Genomic DNA, 25,562 nt, shown 5'->3' with positions numbered 1-25,562 from the left:
AAGACTCAATTAAAAGCAGAGTTTAATTTTATTCAAATTATATCAAATTCTTAATGCCATTATATCTTGCTTACTGGGATGACTGGCCTCGAACCGCTTTTTGTGCTTCTGCTGTTTCCCCCCTGTTGGTCCGTATTGTGCCCCGTTTGTCTGTGAGATGACAAACGAGTCATGTGTATAAGACAAGTGTTATTTTCCAATTCACTCTGGGTGCTTGAGCCCCGAAAGAATCTCTTAAGGCCCTGGTGAAGATGAATGGTAAACAGACCATAAGTGATGGGGTCGAGGCAGGCATTAAAGAGCCCAAAGATGAACAGCATATGAGTCAGTGAATGTGAGACCGTCTCCTCCATTTTTTCAGGAAACAGCCAGTACCACAGGCCTAACAGGTAGTATGGAGTCCAGCAGATGATGAACGACGTCACAATGACTATACTCATCTTAAGAGTTCTCATCCGAGCTTTAGGTATGTTGTTGTGGGAGCGACGCAGATGAACATCTCTAGACACCACTAGAAGAGAAGAAAACATTATGTTTGTCACGCACTGCTCCCTGAGTGTGAGAAAACATAATTGGACCACTGATTTATAACAAAATAAAAGAAACACCAGACTTACAGTTACCCCGGGCCATGCGGCTGGATATCTCTATGAGAATTCGTGTGTAACAGAAGATCATGATGATCAAAGGCAGGAGGAAGAGGCACACGAAGGTGAACATGTTGTAGATGGTTTCCTGCCAGTGCTGGTCAAAGCTGCCATGAGTGGTGCACTGGGTGAAGTTCTCCGGGACCGTGATGGTCACATTGTGAAATATAAACATCTGTATGAAAAGAGGAGAACAGTTTTGCTCAGTGAGGAGAGAGGCAGATACAGGATGGCAACGCCCCTTCAACTGGAGTCTTTTATTTTATTTGGAAGTGTAGAGAATTTCAACCCCACGCTTCAGAACTGAATTCAAATGTATCTCTTCTTCTCCTGGATCCTGGTTCATTTATTTATTTCTGTATTTTGTTCACAGAGGCATTTAAAATTTTCTGCATGGCATGGGAACTGACAATTGACTGAGGCTGGAGATTGTGTAATTTCTTTTCAGTATCCACACGATAATCTACACTTAATAAATGAGGCAGCAAACAAGCAAAAACTATCTGAAAAAAGACAATTTGAAAGTTACTCACTGCAGACACTGTTCGAGACAGTAAGTTAATATTTCAGCACACGCTTGTCTTAATCAGAGCTCCAAGAACACATCGCCATCACATCATATATAGAACTGTGTTCGTGTCAAAAGGACAATTATAATGAATGCAGTTTTGCAGAATTGATACATTATTAGGTTACATCACTACTCATATAGCCTTCAGCGCTACACACTGTGAACAGTGTGCTCTAGGCTAAAGATGGTTTCCCACAGAGAAACCATCAGAGCAACAAGGTGCACGTCAAGAATATAAATTTAGCCTCATACAGTAACAAACATGCTGCCTTTTTAATTTCCCTTGTGTTCTTAAATAGCTTGTTCAAACATTTAACTGAAGCTGTAGAATATGAAGTTTACTCTGATTTAAATAAGCTCTGATTATTGATCATTTCATACACATTTCACTAGAATTATAATGATAGGACCTGTCTTCACTCCAGAACTTGCTGCAGTTATAAATTCAGCAGAGGAGAAACAGAGATGTCTTGGTCATAAAGAGGATTTTACCAGGTTATCCTCAGATACAGCGGCTCAGCTGTTGTGCAGCCCGCCCTAATTTATCTTAACCTGTGATATCTGAGGGCCCAAAACACACTAAATATCACAAAACAGCCAGAAGCAAAACGCTCTCTTGAGATCTACAACCTCACCATATGATGTCTCTTCACAAAAAAATTGTGATGTGATGTTTAGACACAGCCATAAACACAGTAATTAAAAAAAACTGTACAGCATGCTTATGTTAAACAGATACATGCTGCAAATTTTCTTTAGCTTTAATTTCATGATTTCTCAGGTTGAAGCCACTTTTAGATGCAATTTCTTTTTAACCTTTTATGTGTAAAGCACAGAGATAAAATGAAGACGGTGTCGTGGCTACGTTTATAAAAACAACAATTAGGCATCAAATTAATTCATTAGAGAAAACCTGGGATTAGTTTGTTCCCTGTGGGGTTGGCTTCACATGTCTGTAAGAGATGCTAATACTTTAAGTTAGCCCCTATGTCTTCTAGTTTCTTTATACACTTACACAGCCTAAGAAGTACTATTAAGTGCAGCTCTGTAGTTGCTGAGTATTTAAAAACATCCAGTTACTTGAAACACACTGATCACAATTGTTAGACAAATGACAAATGCATTCAAAACTATAAAACATGTAAGGCTTATAACAGGCACAACAGAAGGTCAATTTGTTTTCAGACAAAGACTAAACACCAGTAATAATGACTCTTTGGATCACAGTGACCCTGACACCTCCTGCAAAAGCAGGGTGGTGGTCCTCTGCTCCCATGTGCCTCCAAAAAGACAAACATGGGGAACCAGGGGCCTAAAACATATGAAGAGGGAGATAGAGAGAGAGAATAGAGTCATGTTGATCGGGCCACAGCTGTGACAGGAGCATGCAGTGAAAAATATTTCATTATTCTTTTTATCTATATCCTACATTTCTATTCTTGTTCCCCTTATATTGTCATTCATGTTGTTGAAGTCTTTAAATTTAAGCTGCATTTAAGAAACATTTCTAATGCTACTACCTCCTTTACTAATGCCAATGAAGTCTGTTTGAACTATACATACATTTCAAACAGAGGCACCTAAAAGAGGAGTCACCTTTCAAAAGATTTGACTTGTGTAGACCAAAAAAAAACTTTGAAGTTAGAGATTAAGAACATAAGGCAGCTACTTGATGTAAAAGAGGAGGCTGTGCTATTATATGAAAGCTAATCATGAATCAGTATTAAACATACTGAACATGTTAAAACAGTGAAATGCAGTTTGATTTTTATTCTTTAGATTTATGTACTGGAGCAGTATTTCATACATTTATGGTGGATTAACAACATAGTCACATTTTAAGGTTACTAGCACACAGCATAGTACAGCTTTTATATTTTTTATAGTAGGCCTGTTAGGTGTCTTTGTACATCTATTTAATACAGTTTATTTCTCAGTCAAAGCCCAAGGAGAATAAAAATATTAATATTTGACTAGTTCACCAAAAGGTTGATGTTAAACAAATCATTTCAATAAGTCTTTACACTTTTTATTGGTAAGGTTCCTGTTTTTTTTTTTTTTTTTTTTGTGACGAGTTTGATCCCAGAGACTCGCTGAGACCAGTCTTTTACAAATCTGTGAAGAGATCTTCAGCCGTTCTACACAGATAATTCTTTTCAGCTGCTTTTCGCTGGAGGGGTTTTACTGCTCTTACTTACATCTTCAAATATTCCACAGGAGTTTCATTGGGTTCAGGTCAGGCCACGTACCTGACCAGGTCATAGTTTTCAATTTTCTCCCCAATTTTCTTCAGGCTTATTTTCATGTTCATAGAAAAAATGAAATCTTTTGAGGTAGCAGTCCTTCATCTTGCATTACATATCTGTGTACCTGCTGCATTTACACTAATGCTTTCATACTGTCGTCTACAGCCTCTATTAAGTCTCACAAATCGGTTTCTTGCTTCTTCAAATAATTTCCTAACATGTGAATCCAGGTTTTATTAGGCAGCGACCACAGATAAATAGACTTCGTCGCAGTCATCACAGTTGTCCTTGCATTTGTTGCATTGAATCAGCGACGGGCAAAATAACAGCAGCACCTCTGTATATACAGCATAGTGAACAACAACATGCATGATGAATCATCACCTTTCTGATCTTTTTCTGAAGCTAAGGTACTTACTGTACCTGAGTGACTCACAGTTGTCATCATCGAACTCAAACATTCACGCTAAAATCAATTTTCTGAAGTGAAGAGGAGAAGGGAGTCAAATGTGTCTCGTTTGCTCTCTACTTTACAAAAGCAGGCGCGGTGTCATGTTGTACATTTTAGGTTACTATGCAGTCATTTGAATTCCATAGGAAACCTTTCGGATTAAAAAGAAGCTTTTCATTCAAAAGTAATTGAAATTTCAAGTCTGCGTAACCTGCTTAGCGTTCAAAGAAAACGACTTTGTAACTGCACTTAAAGTGTGACTACAGCTACAATCAGTCAAATATAGAGCTGGAAACTTTTCAATTTGCTGCTGTTTCTTCGTGAAAGAAGGTTTTAAATAAAATGTTCTATGCTGGAGGGTCTCCAGCTGTCTGTACAAGGCACATGTACATTAAATTAAAGTTATGGGTATGTTCTCATGCAACATATGATTTGAATGGAAGATAATTATTGATTAAGAGTGAGGCACATTTGCATGCACAGGACAAACCACAGACCTGAGTTTTGATCTATTCCTTCATCAACTAAGTGCTGTGTGTGCATAACCCACCCATAAAAAAAGTTTAATAAAGCTGTAGTAACAAACCTGAATATGTACTACAAGATTAGTGGAAACTCACGTTTATTGATGTAGCTCTAAATCACAACAGATTCAACTGTTGCAACTTTCCATTTATGATAATTGTCATCGAAACAAAGCCAAAGAGCTCCCCAGGGGGATCATGTGAGAGTTACATGAGGTGACTGAGTCACAAAGCATGCACAACAATGTGTATTGATATCATCCAGTTTCCATTTAGTGTCAATTTGTGCTTTGTGGTAATATAAACGATCAGACTCATTCTTGACTCTGTTAAGATTAACTTTGAGCTGTGAGGATGGACAGGAAGGCCGGGGAAGTTGCTACCAGGAAAGTAGGGGGTGAATGAGAGGGCATATTACTATAAAGGAGCACCTCTCTTAAATAATAGAGAAGTTCACCTCTTCATCACGGGGAACTTTAACCATGTATGACTTCCACTGCCAACCTTCAGTATGTTTGTTAAATAAATGAGACAATTCAATAGAATTTTAGACTTGTTATATGATGATATAAAGAATACATGTAGCTCTTCACAGACCAGTTCATAATCTGTCAGCAGATGTGGACCACAGTCTTGTCTACAGTCCTGCATGTCAGACATGGTGGTGTGTAGCACTGCTGCCACTTAGTTGTTGCTGGGTGCATTATTAACAGAGAGGCAAATAAATAGAATAAGACCGGTTTTATGGGACTCCACGTCAACTCGACTGGTAACATCTAAAGGAGTGAGTCAGGAGACTGTGAGACAAGAAGATGCCTGGATGGACAACACCACACGGCTCTGTACAAAAACTGTAGCCCTTTAATCCACCTGCTGAGGAGACTCTGCTCTCTGAACTCATTCAGTGAGGTGGGACAGAGGAAAGATGGCCAGACTCTTGGCCATTACAGACAACACCTCCAACTCCCTAAAGGACACCCTGAGTGCTCTGAGCAGCACCTTTAGCAACAGGCTCCTCCACCTGTGGTTTCAGAATGAGCGCTACTGCAGGTTCTTGGTCCGTGCCGCCACAGTTAACACCTCAGCTCCGGTAGACTCAAGCTGTTTTCAGACATGCACTGGAACATCTAGACCTTACCCAGGTGAGCTGCATGCGAGAGGCAAATGTCAGCGTCAGACAGCATAAAGATTACCTGGACTTCATCATGTGAGTCCCCTTTGAGGTACCCACACAGAAAAGGCTCCAGATGCTGAGCAGCAGAGGCCACTAACACCGGGCTTCAAATATTTGTGCCATTGTCTTTCCTGTCACCTCTTCCAGGCAGCTCAGTTTACACTCTCAGTAGTCTCCAGATCATGTTGGACGAAGTTTAAAAAGTGCTATTTTGAGCCACATCGCATGTTGGGTTGCTGAAGTGTCATGAAGTCTGCAACATTACTTGTTACTGCACACACTGGCCATGAAAATAATGAGGGTACATGGCAAACACTGTGAACAGTGGCCGAGGTGTTAATTCCAGTGTTACAGTAAATGATAAGTTGCAAAGCAAAAAGTAGAAACGACTGTGTCTCACCAGTTCCCACCCACAATAATTGGTCTTGAAAGGATTAATGTTCAATTTGTGTGTTTGTGTGTACACTTGCATTTCGCTCATAGGAAACATATTAGTCACAAATAAAATAAAAGTGTGCAGTTTTGTGTCTGAACGATACGACAGGTGACATGAAGTCAGGTTGAGCAGTGATTTTTCCGTATAGTGAGACAAAAATGCATTTTTACTATTTACCCGAATATCTATTATGTAATTTATGATCACATTAGTGTGCTACAACTGTGTCCAAACACAACAGTTTGGTACAGATTAAGCAAAAAGACATCTGGGTAAGTAAATAATCATGGTTAGGGTTTGTAAAAAGTGTGAATTATTGCTTTCTTAATGTCACAGGGTGACACAGTGGTGTAGTGGTTTAGCACTGTCGCACCACGGCTTAAAGAACCTGGATTTGCATGTTACCCCCGTGTCTGCTTCGGTTTCCTCCACGTACTCCGGTTTCCTCCCATAACCCAAAGATATGCAGTCAGGTTAATGGGTGACTCTACATTGCCCATAAGTGTGACTGGTGATAGAACAGCAACCTGTTCTTGGTGCACCAAGTCTCTCACCTAGTGACAGCTGGGATTGGCACCCACACCCCCACAGTCCTTAACAGGACATAGATAAAGATGATGGATGGATAGATGGATAACATCACTTGTCACATGACAGACATGACATTTGTGGTACAATAAAGGCAAAGGAGATTTATTCTAGACTCAGACAGTCCTGTGGGAACATCCTCCTGTCCAACCTCCTCCTGACTCACGTCAAAGACTAACATGCACGCGTTGGTCGTAATTAACACTTTTTATACCTTTTTTCTTTGTAAAAACACCAAATTGTGATTTTATAATATTAGCATCTCTGCACAGAGCCAGGTGAACCCCATGCATCGAGTATTTCTCTTAAGCTAAGTTAGCTGTCTTGTCGCTCTAACAGCCAGGCACGAGTCATATCAATCTTTTAGTCTAACTTTTGGAAAAGACTTTTAAGCAAAGTTAAAATCCCACATTTTAATTGCACTGTCTGAATCTGACGTTTTGTAGTTAGGTCTTGACATATCTCACCGGTGTAGAGGAGTCCTGCTGGATTAGGTGAGGAAATAATGAGGTGTTTTTACAGCTGATTAAGTACAGCTTGATAAGCATTCCTGATATTTGCAAACCTCCCGAAAACTCATCAGGTCGATGATCCCTGGACATTATGCTCTGCCTGATCAAAAATCCAATATGATTAATGCCAGCAGCTGTCTGACTCTCTGTCCTCAGTACTTCAGATCAAAGTTATCAATTTCTTATACTGTATGTTGTTTAGCAACCAGTGATTCAGTCTGTGGGCTCAGGTGTGCTGTTGACTTCATACTAAGGTTAGATATTCTACAAATTGTAAATGAAAACACTGTAACCCATTTTCATTAATAAAATATCAATTAATTCAATTACACTTGGCAATAAATGGATTAAACAAAGCAGCTGACGCCTATGTGCAGCCACTAAGGTGTTTTAATCGCCAGCAGTACTGCAAGTTCAGCCTCAGTTACTTGAATGTTATTTTGTCATCTTCCCTTCTGCAGCCTTAAAAGAAAATGTAATTAACCTAGATCTCTGTTTCAGCACAACAACCTGCACCAAACGTGGTGCATCCACAGAAAAAAACCCTGAAGTGGGATATTTTTCTCTATAAATGCTGTATTACTGTAGTTTTCCACACTGTAGAATACAGAGGAGACATTGCTCTGGCTTTCTCGATTATGGCAGCAAAGAAACAGAAAAAGAAATTAAACTAAACTGAAATAAACATGGATTGATGTACTTATTGACAAAATAGAAACAGTATGTGCACTCAGAGTAAATATTTTGTGAGAGTTGAACAAATCCTTACATACACAGTAAGAATCCACCTGAATGTCCCTTCAGGGATTAATAAAGTTGATCTTATCTGGTCTTACTGTATGTGAGTTGTTGTGTAAGTGTGAACCTCCAGGACATATTAAAGGTGTTGTCTTACCTGAGGAAGTGAGAGGGTCACACTCATGGTCCAGGCCACAGTCAACATGATTTTACTTTTCCTTTTGGCCTCGCTGATGCCCAGAGGATTGAGGATGGCAGACTGTCGGTCCAAGCTGATGACAACAGTCACAAAAGCGCAGGAGTACATCGCCACCAGTTTCAGGAACATCAGCAGCCTGCAGGCGACGTCCCCCGCCCGCCACTGCACCGTGATGTTCCACGCTGCGTCCACGGGCATCACGATGAAAGTCACCAGCAGGTCCGCCACAGTCAGGTTCATTATGAGGATCCTGACGTGAGACTTCCGCTTACCGCCGTGGCTGGCAGCCCACAGTACGACCAGGTTGCACACAGCAGACACAGCGCACAGAGTGAAGGTGATAATGACCCTGACTTTGGCTGCGGTGGAGAAAGTGGGCAGCTGCAGCGTGTCTCCATCAGCGCTCTTGTTGCACACTGGGGTGGCTCCTCGGCAGCTGCCATTCACTGTCGGGTCTGTCAGCTGGTGGAACATAATGAACACCGGAGTCTGCAAAAATAGGCAAGCAATTACTCTGGGTACCTGAACACAGTGAACACTAAGACAAAGATATAAATGACTTGATGTGATGTCTGGATGTGCGTTTTATGCACAACACGCACATCCTGTGTTGAGGTTACAACATGCTCCTGGTTAATGCGGTGTTAATTAACCAATAAATAACCTTTATCATGGCTGTGCCACTAACCCCAAGTAATAAAACTGGAAAGAAAAACAATAAGAGGGAAAATGCATCACTGTGCAGCACAGGCGGAGAAAATACTAATCACATCAGTGAAGTGCAGCTATTTGCTGAACTTCTAGTCCACCTTCTGTTTTCATTTTCTCCAGCGCTTCCTTTAATTAAAAGTAGCTCGTTCATTATTAATATTAATAATTAAACCCGGTTTCAACGGCAGAGGGAAAAATCTCACCTGCAATTAGGAGCGGAGATGCCAGGACGCGCTGACGGGCTCCAGCGAACCGAGCGTGTTTCCACTGCGGACGCTGCAGCTGTTGTTCCAGTGCGCTTCATTCCTCCGCGCTGACGCGCAAAATGACACGGGACAATATCAGCCGACAGGTGAACCCCCCACCCCACCCCCTCAAAAGAACAAAAACCCCAGATAGAAATCAGAAAAGCACAGAGCACCGCAGCCAAACAAGCTGATGCAAACATCATTTCAAGACTGTCACTTAAGTGAGATATGTTTTCTGGAGGTGGTGGAGACCAAGGGACACTCAGGAGAGAGGAGCGGGAGCCGTTCATTTGTTGTGCTCTCTGACTGGAGAAACCTGGCACAAGCAATAATAAAACCAAAGCATTTGTTATTTGCTGGGAGAAGCCTCGAGTATTGCGCAGCCTCTTCATATGTTGTTTTCTGTTTTGCTTTTCATCTCTTTATATTCCCCCCCCCCCCAAAAAAAACACGGGGATGATAAGAACTAGTTTTATTTCTGAAGACGTTTTTACCTGTGCTGTGGGGCTCTATGTGAGGAAAAGGAAACTATATTTTTGTACAACAGGTCTATATGTAAGAAATAAACTTCAATAAACAACAGCAAGAGATCAGAAGCCTGAGAGGGTAGAAAGGTTTTCACTTTCCACAGTGGTGGCAGATCATGGCAATAGGCTACTGGCAGGTGTCTGTTACTGCCATGCAAAAACCAGTCAGATCACATCCTATCATGTGCATCCTCGAAGATGGACCCCTCTTCTGTGTCCGTTCTTCCACATTTCATGTGGCTGCATCGATTCTTACACATATGTGATACTGGCCATAATAAAGACTGACTGGCTAAATAAAAGTGCTGGGAATCAATGGGCATTACCATGTTTTTGTTTGTTTATTTGTGTGTTTGTTTGTTTTATAGCTGTTCCACATCTTCACACATTGGGTTGAGTGAAAATATAGCAATTTTAGATCATGGTAATGTAATCGCCTCCATGTTAGTACATGCATTAGTGTAACAAATGTAAAAATATATTTTGAGTGAGATTTGTTTGCTCCCAGTTCAGCTTCTCACCTCTAACATTTGGCCTGTCGCTGCATGAACTATGCATGAATGTCAAATAATTGGTGCTGGAAAGTTACAGAAAATGATGGATGTCGTCAGAACGGTGTTAAAAAGGAAGGAGGAAGGAATGGCTGATGTTGTTCAACTGTCTGTCTATACTGATGTCTATGTTCAAAGCACGGTTTTACATGAGTATAAACTCTTCTGTGTGAAGCAGCTTCAGACATAAGAGCTCGAGATAAAAAAAAAAAAATCAGCCAAGTTGATTATTAATGGTGAAGGCCAGGTTGCAGCTCCCCAATTCGCTCTGCAGGAACATCATCACAACACTCACACAGCCACAAGCTAAAGCCACTTTAAGCCTTCAGTGTATAAGCAGTATCTTCCATGTGTCCTTGTGGACACATTTGCTGGCTTACAGCTGACAAACAGCAGTGATCTCATTGTCTGACAAGTGCAGAAAATAGAAGTCAGCGCCTGCTCATCTTTTGATTCATTTAGGAGATAAATATTGTTGCCAGAGCCGACGCCTGCAAGGAAGAGTGTTAATGTAGGTCCCACAGTGTGAACTGTGAGCAGACAAGTGGACAGACATGTCTTTTGTATTGATTTGAAAGCTTGCACAATGAAGTAAAAACTGAATCTCATGCTTGGTACATTACTGAAAATCCTTTTATCTAATCGTTTACATTTCAGGGTTATCAGATGGAGAGGTCGGCTTTGGAAACAGAGGCAAACTCGATGGCAGAAAATTAGTTTTATTGATCACAATCTCAGCTGCAAATCATAGTCCAAGGAATGTCAAGCCATCTGAATGTCACAGGATTTTTCTTTCTAGAAAAAACTCAGCGACTCACTCACTTTGACGCAACGCTGATGCAGGTAATTGTGGTTTGGGACATTAAAGTAGCCAGAATGGCATCACTTGTCTCCCTGAATTTAATGGAAATGTATCTTGACGAGCCTATTGCATTCACAAAAAGGGTGACAGAGATGACAATTGCATGCATTTTCCATTTTTTACCCTCAATGAACCTCTTCTTCCTCTCACTGATCAGTATGGTAAGCCAGAGTTCATCTGCAAAACAGAATGATCCTACCCACAGGCTACGGCATACATTATAAGCTCCATTTCAATCCTGCATCTAGTGGTGCACGTTAGCATTTCACTTCAGAGCACTTGTCCTTTGATCCAGCGACAGGAAGTGGCTGTATGAGCCACATCAAGCTGGACACAGTTTGTTTAATTCTGACGCAGTAATTCACATGATTACAGACACGCATAACTCAGGCTGCCCAGAGGTTTGTTGATGTATAATACGCTAGGAAAGCTGGTCATGCATTTAGAGGCATCTATAGCAGAAATGAACCATCACATGTTTTTTTAATTTACAGTGAGCCTTTATATCTACATAGAGAGCAGGCCGACATACTAAATAGGTTAACCAAATCCTGCTTCATAACCATCTAAACTAATCACCACTGGTACTGTACATCACTGGTTGATGTTGTCTGAGGGGTGCTCAAAAGAGAGACTTCTACAATCTCACAACCAGATGCTGCTAAATATTTCACGTCGCATGATAATGGACATGCATGCATATGAGTGGGGAATGTGATCATTGTCTCTGGTTATGTAATACTTATCCATCCATCCACTGACTTCTAATGACTTTGACTTCATCCCAGTCCATGCTGTGAAGTAAATACATCACTGTAGAAGTTAACATGCATAAGGTGAACTAACGGTGTCTTATACAAAGTCACATTTCTGAAGCTTGAGACCTAGTCAAGATGTCACAGGTCAAAAGGCACGCTACACTATGTCCAGATAATAACGCTGTGCACCAAATTTAAGCTGGTGGTTAAGGGTTCATATGGTGTCTTTGATGATTAGGAGCAAAGCAGGTGAGTGAGTGGGTGGAACTGGGTGGAGCCAGGTGGTGTTGGTGGTCCAGGAAACACAAAATGGAGAAACTAGGAGGGCTGAGCGAGTAGGAGACAGCAAATTGGCAACAGGTGTGTGAAACAGCTGACAGAGAGAATATGGACTGGGCTTAGACAGGGAAGGAGAGAAAACGTGGGCAGAATATTTTCCATATAGCTACTATGAAAATATTTGTTTTAAACTGTAGTTTATTTTTACATTCTCTGAGTAGTTTTTATGTTGTGGTCAAAATTGCAAGCTTCACTGAGATGCTGCCATGACAGAAGATTAAAAGTAAGATTGTCTTTTTCTCTTTTCTTTCTCTCTCTTTTCAACAATGAGGACCCAGCCGTCTTGTTTTATTTACACATTCTGTGTGGGCTCATCATTATCACTGTTGTCAGTTCATCTATCCACTGTGAGTCACAGGTTCTGGTTGTGCAGAAAGGCCGATTAAGGCATGAAGTGTAAGCTAACACAGCAGATGTAGACACATGTGCTGTGGTGCTGCAAACATATGTATATATAAATAAGTAAAAGTCATTATATTGCACATGAAAAATCTCATCAACCTAAACCTCCACATCAAAACAGACTAAAATGACATGGCCTCAGACACCTTTCCAACTGCTGCCTACCAATAACAATAGATGACGTGTTTCCAGATTAATAATAGCGCTGGTTGCAGAGGCAGCGTGTACACAGTGCTGCAGGACATCAGTGATGAAATACAGGGTATAATTACAGTATATGTCTCAACTCTGAGAGAGAGAGCTACAAAAATTGAGAACATTTTAATTTTACATTAGACCACGACTCCAGTTCTGTTTGGAGTTTTCACTGCGTACTGTGGCTTAACCCCAACCACCAAAGACACACAGTTAGGTTGATTGGTGACTCTAAATTGTCCACAGGCGTGAACTGTCGTTAATCTCTGTGTCAGCCCTGTGATAGACTGGCAAGCTGTCCAGGGTGTGTTCCACCTCCAGGCCAATGACAGCTCAGATGGGCTCTGGCACTCCCTCGACCCTCAAGAGGGAAACCAGTTAGGAAAATAGATGGATGGATTAGTATAGCACCATTAGAGTGTTTATTTTATTTTATTTAGTAACTATGCATCTTTTATTGACCACTTAAGCGTGGGTGAGAGAAAAGATCTTTGTGGTTTTAGTGTTATCCAGCAATAGCGTATTGGAGAAGAGGTGAACAGACAGAGATTTATCACCTCTGCAGGTTCAAAGCAAATAAAAGAGATGGGAGACTGACATCAACACACTTTAAGAGATTATAAAGACAACAGCTTCAGAAATAAGCTGAGCATTGTCCCCAAAGAACAGTTGGTTGGAAATTACTACAGCTCAATGCAAATAACAGAAACTGAATCGTCACACAAGATTGTTAATTGTTATTAGTTCTTCAATAGGCAAAAGCTTTCATCTTACACTCGAATATCTTGTCACAAGGCTTCTGTACGCTGGTTAATAGCTTCATTTTAGTGCAGATATAACCTTGAGTGCTCAGAAATGCCATTAAACTCCCGAGAGTGCTGTTTATTCAAGTATGTATCTTAAAGCAGTAAAGGGATCATCAGTGATGACCCATGGTACTGGCTCGTTTATGTTAGCTATACACACTTCTTAAAATGAGACATTTAATCCTTAAATTGCATTTTTTTCTGAAACACAGAGGTCAAGGACTGCTGCAGTTCTGAATAGGATGATGGTTGTGTATTAGACAAAACAGTAATAAAGTGTGTCAGATACAGTGGCAAGAAATAAACCTTTTGAAGTTTTGTGGTTTTCTGCTTGAATTCATAATAAAATGTGACCTGATCTTCATCTAAGTCAGAGTATTAACAGCCTTATATTAATTTATTAATAGCCTAAAATAATAACACAAAACTAAAAACAATAATTAAAATCTCACAGTGCTAGTGGGAATTAAATAAATGAAATTAATAAATGGTTGACCCCCCCCATCTTGGCAGCAATAACCTCAACCAGTTGCTTCCTGTAGTTGTGGATCAGACCTGCACATTGTTTAGGAGGAATTAGAGCCAATTCTTTTAGGCAGAACTGATTTAGCTGTGTCATATTCTTTGGACGTCTCACGTGTGGCTCTCTTCACGTTGTTCCATAGCTGGTGCTAACACACAAACGTGAGAGTTGTATTAATGTTTTCATATACGTCTCCACAACATCTTGGCTGGACTAGTTACTAAGATTAGTGGATTAGTTTCAGGAGGAAACTCACTTTGTCAGGGTGAAGATTTTGAGACATGACAGAAAAAGCTGAAATAAAAACCTCATCGTGAGGTTCACGAATGTAATGCATGTGAGGCAGCGTTGTTTAAAGACAACACAAGAAAGTTATTGGTTGAGTTATTTTCAGATGCTAAATACTGATTAAATAAAAAGGTCACAGTCACTCAGTGTGTGATTGTCGATCAACTGTGCATCCAGGCATCAGATCGCCACAATTGTCTCCCACAGTTTTTGCCAGACCCATCTTTAGTGCAGATTCTTAGCCACAAAACTGAAGCCAAAAACCTGGTAGGGATAAGAACCAGGACTTTCTCATTGATCTGAATATGAGCACCTGTTAGAGAATACAACAAGGCTTCTGTCATCTCTATCATGGGTCAAGGATGTGCTCCAAACCTGGGTCACGAAACATATTCCAACAGTCCACAAGGAAAAACTGATCCGAAAAACTGACCAAACTCCAATCAGCAGTGAAAGTGTGAAAAAGCTCTATTGGCATCATATTAATAACAATAATAACAAGCTGCTTTGTTTATAAAGTACATTAAAAACAGGTAATGTAGATGAAACCTGGGAGAAGGACACAACAATTGGGGATTCTGCAGCTTTAACTTAAAAAACAAACCTCTGGATTCAGAAACACAATAACTCCACATTGTGACCATCAGAGACGACTCACAGTTAACTACAAACCAACACAACTGTTGACAGCATGTGTTTGAACTTATCATCATATCTGCCCTCATTAGTATCGGATTGTATTAAACAATAGACCTGCAAACACTTGTTTTCCACTATGCTATACTCTGGTATCTCCGAACCAAAACAAGAACAAATACCCAGCATGTCGTCTATTTTACACACTGCTGCTGCCATGTGATATAAGTTTGTAATGGTGCGTCGACCTCTGGCTGCACACGTCTGACGTTTTACATTTGGCCATAATAAAATATAGTGCAGGGCAAAACAGTCCAACAGGGGGCAGTCACTACCACACTGTCAGTGAACAGCTGTTAGAAAACTGGTGAATGGAGAGCAGAAGAGGAGCCCTACAGGTACTTTAACAGTTTGGACCTTAGCAGTGGGAAACTGTCTGGTTTGGGATTAGCGAGTGTTATTGTGGTAGAAATAGAGGGTGTGCATTTCAATTCAATTCAATTCAATTTTATTTGTAGAGCGCTTTTTACAATTGACATTATCACAAAGCAGCTTTACACAACCAAAGAACAGTACATGAACAGTACTGTTCTTACAGTACAGTGCATTTCAATGTGTAAATTAAACCTTATACAAACAAAAAAATCTGTATATACACACATTTATTTTTTAACATAATGAAATGTGATATTTCGTTTTATTTTTATTTAAAATGCGATGTTGCGTGCTCTTGTTTTAATGTAGAGTTAATACAATATACACAGAGAGAAGAGAAAGCTTTCAACAATTACTTTGAGAAAGATTAACTTCAATAAAGTTTTTGATGTGGATTCTACTTCATTTCTAATGTTGTAGTTACTCTATATACATTCACTGAGACATTGCTTGAGGTTTTGAACCAATCAATTCTCCTGCAATCACCCTCCATCCTTCCTTTTGTGATACTGTATTGTCATCTGCCCAGTCCAGTGTTTCTGCTGACATGCTGTGCAGCAACCTGGCTCTGAACCTGGGGAACAGATTAATTTGTTGTGTTTTAGTGTGAGCCAACGCAGCATCTGTCATCAACAATCCTTCAACAATTTCCTTTTAGACCATGCCCCCGAACAAAATGCAATTCTCATAAAAAATTTTAATTTAAAAAAAAATGACTATTTTTTTATGGTCAAATTAAAACTGTGATGAATAAAACATCTTTTTAAAACTTAAAACAGCGTTGTGAAACTATATATGAGTAGCACTTAATATTGATATTTTGGGTTGACGAACAGTGAAATAGACACACGCACACACAAAAAACAGATGCTCAGAGATAAATACAGATATAAAGAGAGACAGGGGCAGACAGTGGGAGCAAACTGGAGGAGGAGAGAAAGGAACAAGGACAGTTTGATTTAGACACAGGTGCCCTCCTGTGGTTATTTGTGAGTTACCAAGATTACAGTTGTTTTAATAAATGTTCATGTAGCATATATAAATGTATTAATAATGCTTTGGTTTGTTCTAAGGTCTAATATGAAACAGTATGTTTATGTTTCCTTTCTTTCCACCTTTTGTAAATTCAATGCCTTGTGACTTGTCATGTTTATTCTTCTTTATACTTATTAATTATACATATTAACAACATATAAATATGTAGTTACTCTTTTCTTTCAGCAAAGTTCTTACATTTATCCTCAAAGCAAGAGGCTTCAACAGCACCTTATATGAAAATAATGACCAGTGTTGGAAATTGAAATTGAAGTAGGGGATATATATAATATATTTTTCTGGAGGGGGTTGGTGCTGCTGGCCTACTTCACCACTCCAGAGCACTTTGGACTCTAGACACATTTTGTGCAGTGAAGCTTATGATCAGATGATAATCAGCTTGTTGAGCCACACAAACAAGCCAACAGGGATCACAGTCACACACCTCCTTCCATTTGTCCTCATGAAGAAGATTTCAGACAGCTCCAATTACAAACTGAATTTTAAAACACTGGATTTTTTTTTTTTTTTTTTTGTTAAATAAAATCAGTGTGCAGTAAAAATATTAAATTTTTTAATCAACAGCGATTAACAGTTTCTCAGACTTTGTCTTCCACCTGCTGCTTTTTGTCGTCAGCGTGGTGTCCAAAACATCCTTGAAGATAATGCACAGGAATGCCTTATCGGCGTGTCCTTTAATCATTATGAATCCACCTGCAAATGTACCTTCCTCCTGGATTCCAGCTATATGAACGTAATATTTCACTCATAAATGGACACCCTGCTGTGTGACGCTGAATGTAGCTCTCAGAAAAAAATCACTGGAAAAGCAATCAGTGGCATTCTTCACATTCATCACACATTCCCTGGAACTCCCCTTTTCTCAGCACAGTTCAGAGGATCTGTATCGGACAAAGGGATCGTTACACAACACTGGACACCTGCTGTAAGGTCACCATGGCAGTCAGCCAAAAGTATAAGTGTGTATACATACTTGGAAGATGTACTCTGCACATGCTGTGTGAAGTATGTTGAAGGTATTATGTAAAACTGAGTTGAGCCAAGCCATCCTATACACGCTATAAGACTTCAAAATAAAATGACTTCAGCAAAGAATCAGAGAATCAAATCGGGTGTGACCATTGATTTTCATTTATTGATAATGAATTGTTACATTAAGATTAAATGTTTCATTTTAATGTGCTTTAAAGAGATTTCATTTTCTGAGATAACAGTTGAGCTGTGAGAGATCAGAGAAACACTTAATACAAATTCAATCTAGACTAATATACCAATGAGAATCTCTAATCTAATTAGGAACTAGGCTCCTTATTAAAAATGTCCAACGTTTGCTTCTGAGTATAGTATTTCTTAAAGACTCTGGAATGAATTTCAGGATATGTGATGTGTTAATTCATGATCACAAAAGGTTTTGTGGCCTTAAAGTTTAGCAAAATAATTCAATTGGTCGACTAATCAAGACTCCAGGAACCACATGCAAAACATCAATGTGTTGCTTTTTATGCAGATCAAATAGATTGGAAAACATGTTCCTTAGTTAGTGGATTCTGTTATTACTGGACAGAAGCTGGCACGTTGTTAAAGTTAAATTAACCAGCTGCTGCCTTGAATTTTATATTTACCATGCACCGGGTGTAAGGAGAACTTTTGATCCTCTCGTAATACTCTAAGAATTATCTCAAAGTGGAGCATTAAACAAAAATGATGTCAGTACTATAGAGTGTTAAGTGTAATCCTGCATTAAACCATCTTTAACAAGTTATCTCAGATGGCGTCTGATACAGCGGGGCACCCGGTAACCTTCCCACAGCCCATTACGCAGTGATGAGTCACACATCCCCCATGTGTGATTTAATTTACAGGTTCACGTGTGGAAAGCTGCCTCACTTCTCTTCCACGTGAAGCCCTCATGTGAGACCAAACATTTCCCCAATTCAATCACCCATTTTATATTAGATCAAAGATTTGCCCTGCAGACATGACTGCGCTGCACTCAGATGAGTATCAGGTTATTAAAGGCTTAAACAAGCAAATTATCTCTTGATCTACATTTTATCATGTAATTATGTTATTAATAATTAAATCCATTGATAGAATAATGAGCCTTTCACACCATATACAACGCTGTAGCAATATTGTCGATTATAGAAAGACCGTGGTTGTCTGGAAATATTGAATACTAATAATTGTATATTAGAAGTTCAGCATTAAAGAGAAGTCAGAGAGTTAAAATACACCTCAGCCTTTCTGCCTTCACTGACATTTGTGAAGTTAAAACACATGGAAAATAAATGGTTTACAATCAAAATTTGACACAACCATTCAAAATGTATTCATGTTCAAGGGTTGGATCATATGCAGCAGTAACACAAGTCATTAAATCCACACAGGGAAAAGTACCAAGTGCTGCTGAACTTTGAACTTTCACTACTTTCACTGCTGGGGGTTGAATTGCAGTTACTGTGTGTACACTCCAGGAACTTATTTGGAAAACCATTGAGCTGTGGAGCGCTGCAGGAGGTCCTTAAGTCTTTGTGGGGTGGCTTAGCAAAGACAAAGGGCATAAGCAAAGGGATAGTTGGCATTTTTGTACAGTTAACACATTTCCTATTAAATTAAAGGGCACATTGAGCACTGTAGTTTGTTTTACAGTCCACACATTCCAGACCCCCTGACTGAGGCCACGACTGATTTTATTATGTTTTTTACTGATTGTTTATTAATTAAGAACATTTTTAATAAAGTTCACTATAATACTGTTGTGATGAATTGTTTGTTATTCTGATGAGTTGTACCTTCTCTTATTTTTGTCATCTTTGTTTACCCGCTGCTCTGAACCTGCTGACCTCCTAGCCCATATATCCCATTTAAGTTGCTTACCCAGTAATGAAATAAGACCTGCCTGCATTTAATAAGGTAACAGAAAATTGCATTGTGTTACTGCATTGATCAGCTATGTCTCTTGAAAACGTGCTGCCTGCCCGGTAGGAATAGCACTCAGAGGAGGTCTAAACGTGACCTGAAGCTATGACGGTGATATAATGGACTATTTCTGTTACTTGTTTCTTTCAAGTATACAATGAGTTTTAGTAGAGTTTGCTTTTATTTTGCTCTATAGTTTTTGTAATAGACATACGTATATTCACATATATAAAGCTTTTCGCACAATTTTCTATTTGCTAAGGTTTTTCTCTCAGAAGCTACAGAGACAGAGATTCTCTGATCGCCTGCAGGATGGAGCTTCCACATAAACCTCTGCAACAAGCTATTCGATGATGTTATTTTAGATGTTCAGTTGAGAAAAGAAATCTCAAAAGTTGTCCTAAAACTACACTACTTAGTGTGATTGCTGGTAACCTCAGGCTTTGGGATTTCAGAATTGCTCTTCATGCATTATGTTGCATTTCTTTGCTTACTCACCTTATTGTTCCCAGAGTGAGTTGTATGACTTTGACTCAGAGCATTCAGATAGTTTCTAGTGGTTTAGTTACTATTTAGCTAAATGTTAGGAGTCATCATGTGCCACATGGCTGTGTCAGACGCAAGACCATCAACTCAGGAAATGCCACAATCCAAGGAGGGTGTAAACACACACATCGATGTGTGTGTTTACACCCTTGGACATGGGTGAAAATTGCTTTTAGATGGTTCGAGATACTGGAATTTAAGATAGCAGAATGACCACAAAGACTTCTTCTCAGTGTTGTGCACTCAGAACAAATATCCTCAAACCCTGGACCTGTGGCTACTGTAGGTCTACAACAGTGGTCATGAAATCTGGAGGCTAAAGGTATAAAAATGGCTACATGTGTGTGATAAACCACAGTTTCTGCTACAGCCCCATGACGCCAGCAGGTTGAAACTGTGGCGTGAACATTAACCCAAGGTCAGTGGATAGTTAGAGCAGTAAAATGAGCACTGGTTTCTTGCCCTGTGGCTTGTTTGAGTGTACATAAACACTGTTGCTGACTACAGCATCTATTATCATATCCACTCAATAATGAAGGACAATGCGCCATTCCCATGAAGCACTATCCATCTACAGCTGGTTCAGGAACAAGATAATAAGTATTAAGTCAAATGCAGTCTGAGCAGTCACTAAATTCTGATTCATGCTCACAATCAGTAATGTAATTTTATGGTGATAATTTTACAGCAAAGATCAATTGTGAAGTCTGTAGTTCCATTAATCAAAAAAAAAAAATTCACACTCTCTAATAGTTGTTGGAGCGACGTTACAGTACACATTCACCGTGGAATCGTTTCATTAAGCTTCTGCAATGTCATTTATTTCAGGCCAGAGTTGTATTAATTTTTCTTAAAAATCTTGTATTGATGATGGGAGAGTCGGACGGCTGCACAAAGTCTCCTCCAGCACATCCTAAAGATTCTCAATGGGATTAAGGTCTGGACTCTGTGTGACTAGTGCATGTGTGAGCATGATGTCATACTCCCTGAACCACTCTTTCACAATTTGAGCCTAGATGAATCCTGACATTGTCATCTTGGAACATGTCCGTACCATCAGGGAAGAAAAAATCCATTGATGTAATAAACTGGTCATTCAGTATATTCAGGAAGTCAGATGACCTCATTATTTGGACAAAATGTTGCTGAACCTAAACCTGACCAACTGCAGCAGCCCCAGATCATAACACTGCTCCCACAGGTTAGTACCGTAAACACTAGGCATAATGGGTACATAACGTCATCCACCTCTCTTCTTACCCTGATGCTCCCATCACTCTGGAACAGGGTAAATCTGGACTCATTAGACCACGTGACCTTCTTTCCCTGTTTCAGAGTCTAATCTTTATTCTCCCCATTAAACTGAAGCTTTTTCTTCCCATTAGCCTCACTGACAAGTGGTTTTCTTGACGCTACACAGCTGTTTAGTCCCAATCCCTTGAGTTCCCTTCACATTTTTAGTAGTTTCATCCGTCTCTTTAGCTGTTACTTGATTAATGCCAATAATTTGACCCTTCTGAAACAGATCAACATCTTTTCTATGACCTCAGGATGTATCTTCAGACATGGTTGTTTAAGAAATGAGAAGCTACTCAGTGCATCAGTTAGGGTTAAATAACTTGTTGCCAGATGAAAGATAATCATCCATGCAGTAATTATCCAAAGGATATTTGCAAATCCAGGTGGTGACGTTTTTCTTTTTTGTTTTTAATTATTTAATTATTATTTAATTATTAGCATCTGTGGCAGGGGCAGAACAAACTGTTTTACTTCTTTACAATCTGCCTAGCAGCAAGAAGTCTAGGAACTACTTAGATCTGCATTTCATAAGAAAGGTTCTGTTTTATGATCAAATTGATGCCCAGTTTTTGTGGAGCATCAAGTATCAGGTGTTGCATGTGTGACCTTTGAATGTATGATTTGCAGCAGCATACTGCAAAACGTGGGCATGAGCAGCAGTTGCAATGAATCCATAATGTCCCCAAAATGCATTTTCATAACATTTAACCAGCACTTTACATCCTCCTCCAGTATAAAATGTTTTAATGGTGCTTCCTTCAGTCCTTTATTGTTCCCTTTTATGAAAACTGTGCTTCAGTACATTCCAGGAGTCATAAAAGTGCATCTGTAAAGTAGCTTTGGCTTTTGGTGTGTTTCCTCTCAAGTGTTGTGAATTACTATGTTCATAATGTGCTAATGTGTTATTGTAATTACATTATAATTATTCATTGTGAATTCATTTGAATCATTCAGAGGTAACAGGCTAACATGCCCTATCTCTTGCTTATTTAGAGTCAAATTATTTTCTTCTCAAATATGAAATATGAGGCAAGAGTCTTAAATACACATGAATATTTGTTTTCTGTACACATCTTGTCCCTCTCTCTGTCAGTGGCAGCTCATCATTTTCAGCTCACTGAGCTCGAGCAGGTGAAACATCTTTGTCGGGCTGCTGTTTAGCCTGGGTCTTGTTGTGAAGCGACCCGGAGGGGTCAGAGACTGTGACAAGGAACTGCAGGGGAAGATGGCCCCAGGCTTCCTTTGTTGACCCCTGCCATGTTCCTGTCAGATTCCTGATACACACAAATAGAAAAGAGGGGCAACACACACCAGCTTACCTGCCATTTGCCCTCACATGCTGCTGCCTTAATAGCCACAAAGATGGACGTGTTCCTGACACCAAACACCAGACATCCAAGGGGGGGAAAAGAAGAATAGATGTTTCTGTCATTTTCTGCTGGAGGGTCAAACCAAGTTTACTCGAACAGGTCAACAGCAGATTAGAGAATGTTTTTAAGGGAAATTGTGAATCGGACATTTTAGCATAGCAGTATTTTCATTAACAAAAACTCTTAAAGCTGCAGAGATGATTCTCTGTAGGTTTGATTCTACGTGTGCCCCCTTTAAAACATGTTTTCACATCTAAAGATTGCAGCTGCTGTGTCATCGCTGCCATTAGAGCCTAAAGAGTAAAGTGTGCACTTATTTTTACCATGGTCTCATATTTTGGACTGAACACCCACAACTGTAAAAGGTGCATCAAATGTGAGCACAGCGACCTAAACAATTCTAAAAATGTAACCATATACATTTATTCAATTACTGTGCTGAAACTAAGTCCAAATGTATTGTAAAGCAGAAAAACGTATGTGGCAGATGTTCATATGTGAGTCATTCTGCTGGTTCCAGCTTCTTAAATGTGAAGATCTGCAGATTTGTCTTTGTAGTTATTTTAAGAATTGTATTAAACAAGCGAGAAGGTGTCTCTTTGGCCTCAGTGATGGCATTTCTCACTATTTTTTTATGTTTACCAACCCAAAACTGGCTGTCTGCTGCCGTTTGGGGATTTGAGGATGATATGATTTAGGTAGGAGACTGCCCTTAATCCAAACATCAATTCACCCTTTGAGTCTACACCAGGTTAAACCTCGCAGCTCTAAAATTGATAAATTGATTATCAATACTTGTTGTTATGAACATTTCCTCATAGGCATCAATCAATAACCAGACCCCTGCTAAACAAGTATTTGAACTTTTGAATCACCACAATGGAAAAAGGATTTTACTGCACGTTTTATACTTTATTTCCATATTTGCTTTAAAACAAGACAAATGACACATTTAAGAGCATTAAATAAAACAAGTGACGTCTCATAAATATAGAAAACACTTGTTCTACAGTATTCAGACTTATATAAATACAGATATGTACATTTTAACTTCACAAAATTTATTACAGGATTGATTTGGACACATTCAGATGATTCTTCCAGCAATATGTAAGGTTCACTTGTGGTTTGAAGGGTGAATTTTAATATTGATATTTGATCTTTTCATGGTCTTTGGTACATGTATTACATGTGAAGGCACAGCTGATGAACATATACAGAGCTTAAACATGCTGCATACCTATATATGTATGCATATATACTGTATATATATATATATATATATATATATATATGTATGTATATATAACAGACAGTATGTCAAGAATCTGCTGCGTATAACTTGAACAGCAACTAAGCTCATAAGCTGTCACCAAAACATCTGTCACATTACATCATCTCCACGCTACCTTAATGATCTTTTCTTAGGGTAAGGGTTCTTATTCCGAGTTTTTCCACAACGCTTAGTGAGAAGAGGCGCTGTGAAGTGCTGTGTCTCTGCCTGCAGAGGCTTCTTTGTTATCACTGGCACAGAAATACGTCCATTTCCACAGATTCATAGAAAACACCTTCCACTTCACTAAAACGAGTCTGTCCGTCTCCTGGCAAACATGCTTTTCACTATGCCCTTGAGCCCAAGAGGCCTTTTCGTGGTCGGCTTGATGTCTTTCATCCTGTTCACCAGGCCGTGAAACACCGTGAGCACACTGTGGTAGTTCTCAGCTGCTGACACCTCGTAGAAGTGGCAGTTTGTGTTGAGAGCCAGCAGCCGGCCCTCCTCGCTCAGCACTGTCCGCCTGTGGTGCAGGTCCCTCTTGTTACCCACAATCACTATGGGAACTTTTTCTGTGTTCAGGTACGTTTTGGCAGACTTGATGGTCTGAATGAGCCTGCTGACGGCGTTGAAACTGGCCCTATCACAGATGCTGTAGACGAGGACGTAGGCGTCTGCCCACTGGACCTTCTTCTCGAAGAGTGACGTCTCCACAGGTGAATGCTGTGAAATCAGATATAGAGGGTTGATCTAAATATAACCAACTAATAAATTATGATCTATTAGTGTGGATTAGCTGCATCGCTGCCTGCTGTCAGTAACATTTATGCATTAATGCATCATCATCACTGAAATAATAAGTAATTCATAAGAAGTGTATATAGAATAGTTTCTAAGTTCATCCTCACCTCAGAATAAGGTGAATCCCAAATATTGAGAGTGATCTCTCTCCCATCTACCAGGAAACTGTGGCTGTAGATGGACTCTGCAAGACAAGAAGTTAAGTTCATGACAAGTTAGATTAACCTAAAAAGCTGCATTTGGTGATTGCTGGTGTAGAAGACTGAATATTTACCAATATCTCCGTACTCTCCGATGAATCTCCGGGTCAAGAGGCGCACAGTGAGCGCTGCAAAGCATCAATAAGAAAAGAAGTCAGCATGTGGCACACACACAGAGGACAGCTGTCTCTGAGCTCCCCTCTAAAGACGTCTTCTTACCCGACTTCCCGACGCTCTCCGTCCCCAGAACAACAATATTCACATCCATCCTCAGTCAAACTGCTGCCGAGACGCTCAGCTCCATGTGAAGCGGAGGAGGCTGCTGCTGAGAGCGGGTATTATAGCACAGACAGGTGGGTGGAGTAAACAAATCATTCACCAGCAACACCACCACCAACAAGAGCAGCAGCAGCAGCAGCAGCAGCAGCAGTGGACCCCCTCACATGGAGTCCGACACGCGTCCGTGCGTCAGGATCCGCCTCCAGGGAGCAGAAACCTAAATACCCTCAAGTCACTAAATAAATCTTAGTAGTTTTAACAGAAGGAACTGTTTTTCTGCAGTGGATACTTTTATTTTTTATACTTTAAGTAATTACACGGCCAAACTTTTACCTAAACCACATTTGAAATGTAGGACTTTGACTAATTGTTCTGCAAAAAGAGATCAATTAATGGAAGTTAATACTTGTCTGTTGTGAGGCTGTAAAGTCAGTATAAGCACCGTTCAA

General features: G+C 39.8%; 2 protein-coding genes across 2 annotated transcripts; both read right to left on the bottom strand.

The window, feature by feature from the left end:
- Positions 1–59: 59 nt before the first annotated feature.
- Positions 60–8,560, bottom strand: gnrhr4 (gonadotropin releasing hormone receptor 4). The gene is made up of 3 exons (XM_026365812.1): positions 8,045–8,560; positions 618–822; positions 60–511 (listed from the first exon to the last, which is right to left on the bottom strand). The coding sequence occupies exons 1-3, from the start codon at positions 8,558–8,560 to the stop codon at positions 60–62; spliced, it is 1,173 nt and encodes a 390-aa protein (XP_026221597.1).
- Positions 8,561–23,861: 15,301 nt separating this feature from the next.
- Positions 23,862–25,157, bottom strand: si:dkeyp-59c12.1 (uncharacterized protein LOC555379 homolog). Its single transcript, XM_026365951.1, has 4 exons — positions 25,054–25,157; positions 24,909–24,962; positions 24,742–24,818; positions 23,862–24,556 (listed from the first exon to the last, which is right to left on the bottom strand). Exons 1-4 carry the CDS (start codon positions 25,100–25,102, stop codon positions 24,140–24,142), a joined length of 597 nt encoding a protein of 198 aa, XP_026221736.1. The 5' UTR covers positions 25,103–25,157; the 3' UTR covers positions 23,862–24,139.
- Positions 25,158–25,562: the final 405 nt, after the last annotated feature.

Source organism: Anabas testudineus, chromosome 6 (assembly GCF_900324465.2).
Source record: "Anabas testudineus chromosome 6, fAnaTes1.2, whole genome shotgun sequence".
NCBI classification, from domain to species: domain Eukaryota; kingdom Metazoa; phylum Chordata; class Actinopteri; order Anabantiformes; family Anabantidae; genus Anabas; species Anabas testudineus.
This window is presented reverse-complemented; position numbering and strand designations above follow the sequence as displayed.

Coding starts and splice junctions, on each gene's coding strand:
- si:dkeyp-59c12.1 (XM_026365951.1), bottom strand. CDS start 25,102: ATGGATGTGAATATTGTTGTTCTGGGGACGGAGAGCGTCGGGAAGTCG. Junction 24,819..24,908: donor CGGAGAGTACGGAGATATTG/GTAAATATTCAG, acceptor CTTGTCTTGCAG/AGTCCATCTACAGCCACAGT. Junction 24,557..24,741: donor GGGATTCACCTTATTCTGAG/GTGAGGATGAAC, acceptor CTGATTTCACAG/CATTCACCTGTGGAGACGTC.
- gnrhr4 (XM_026365812.1), bottom strand. CDS start 8,560: ATGTTCCACCAGCTGACAGACCCGACAGTGAATGGCAGCTGCCGAGGA. Junction 823..8,044: donor TGACCCTCTCACTTCCTCAG/GTAAGACAACAC, acceptor CTTTTCATACAG/ATGTTTATATTTCACAATGT. Junction 512..617: donor CCGCATGGCCCGGGGTAACT/GTAAGTCTGGTG, acceptor CTTCTCTTCTAG/TGGTGTCTAGAGATGTTCAT.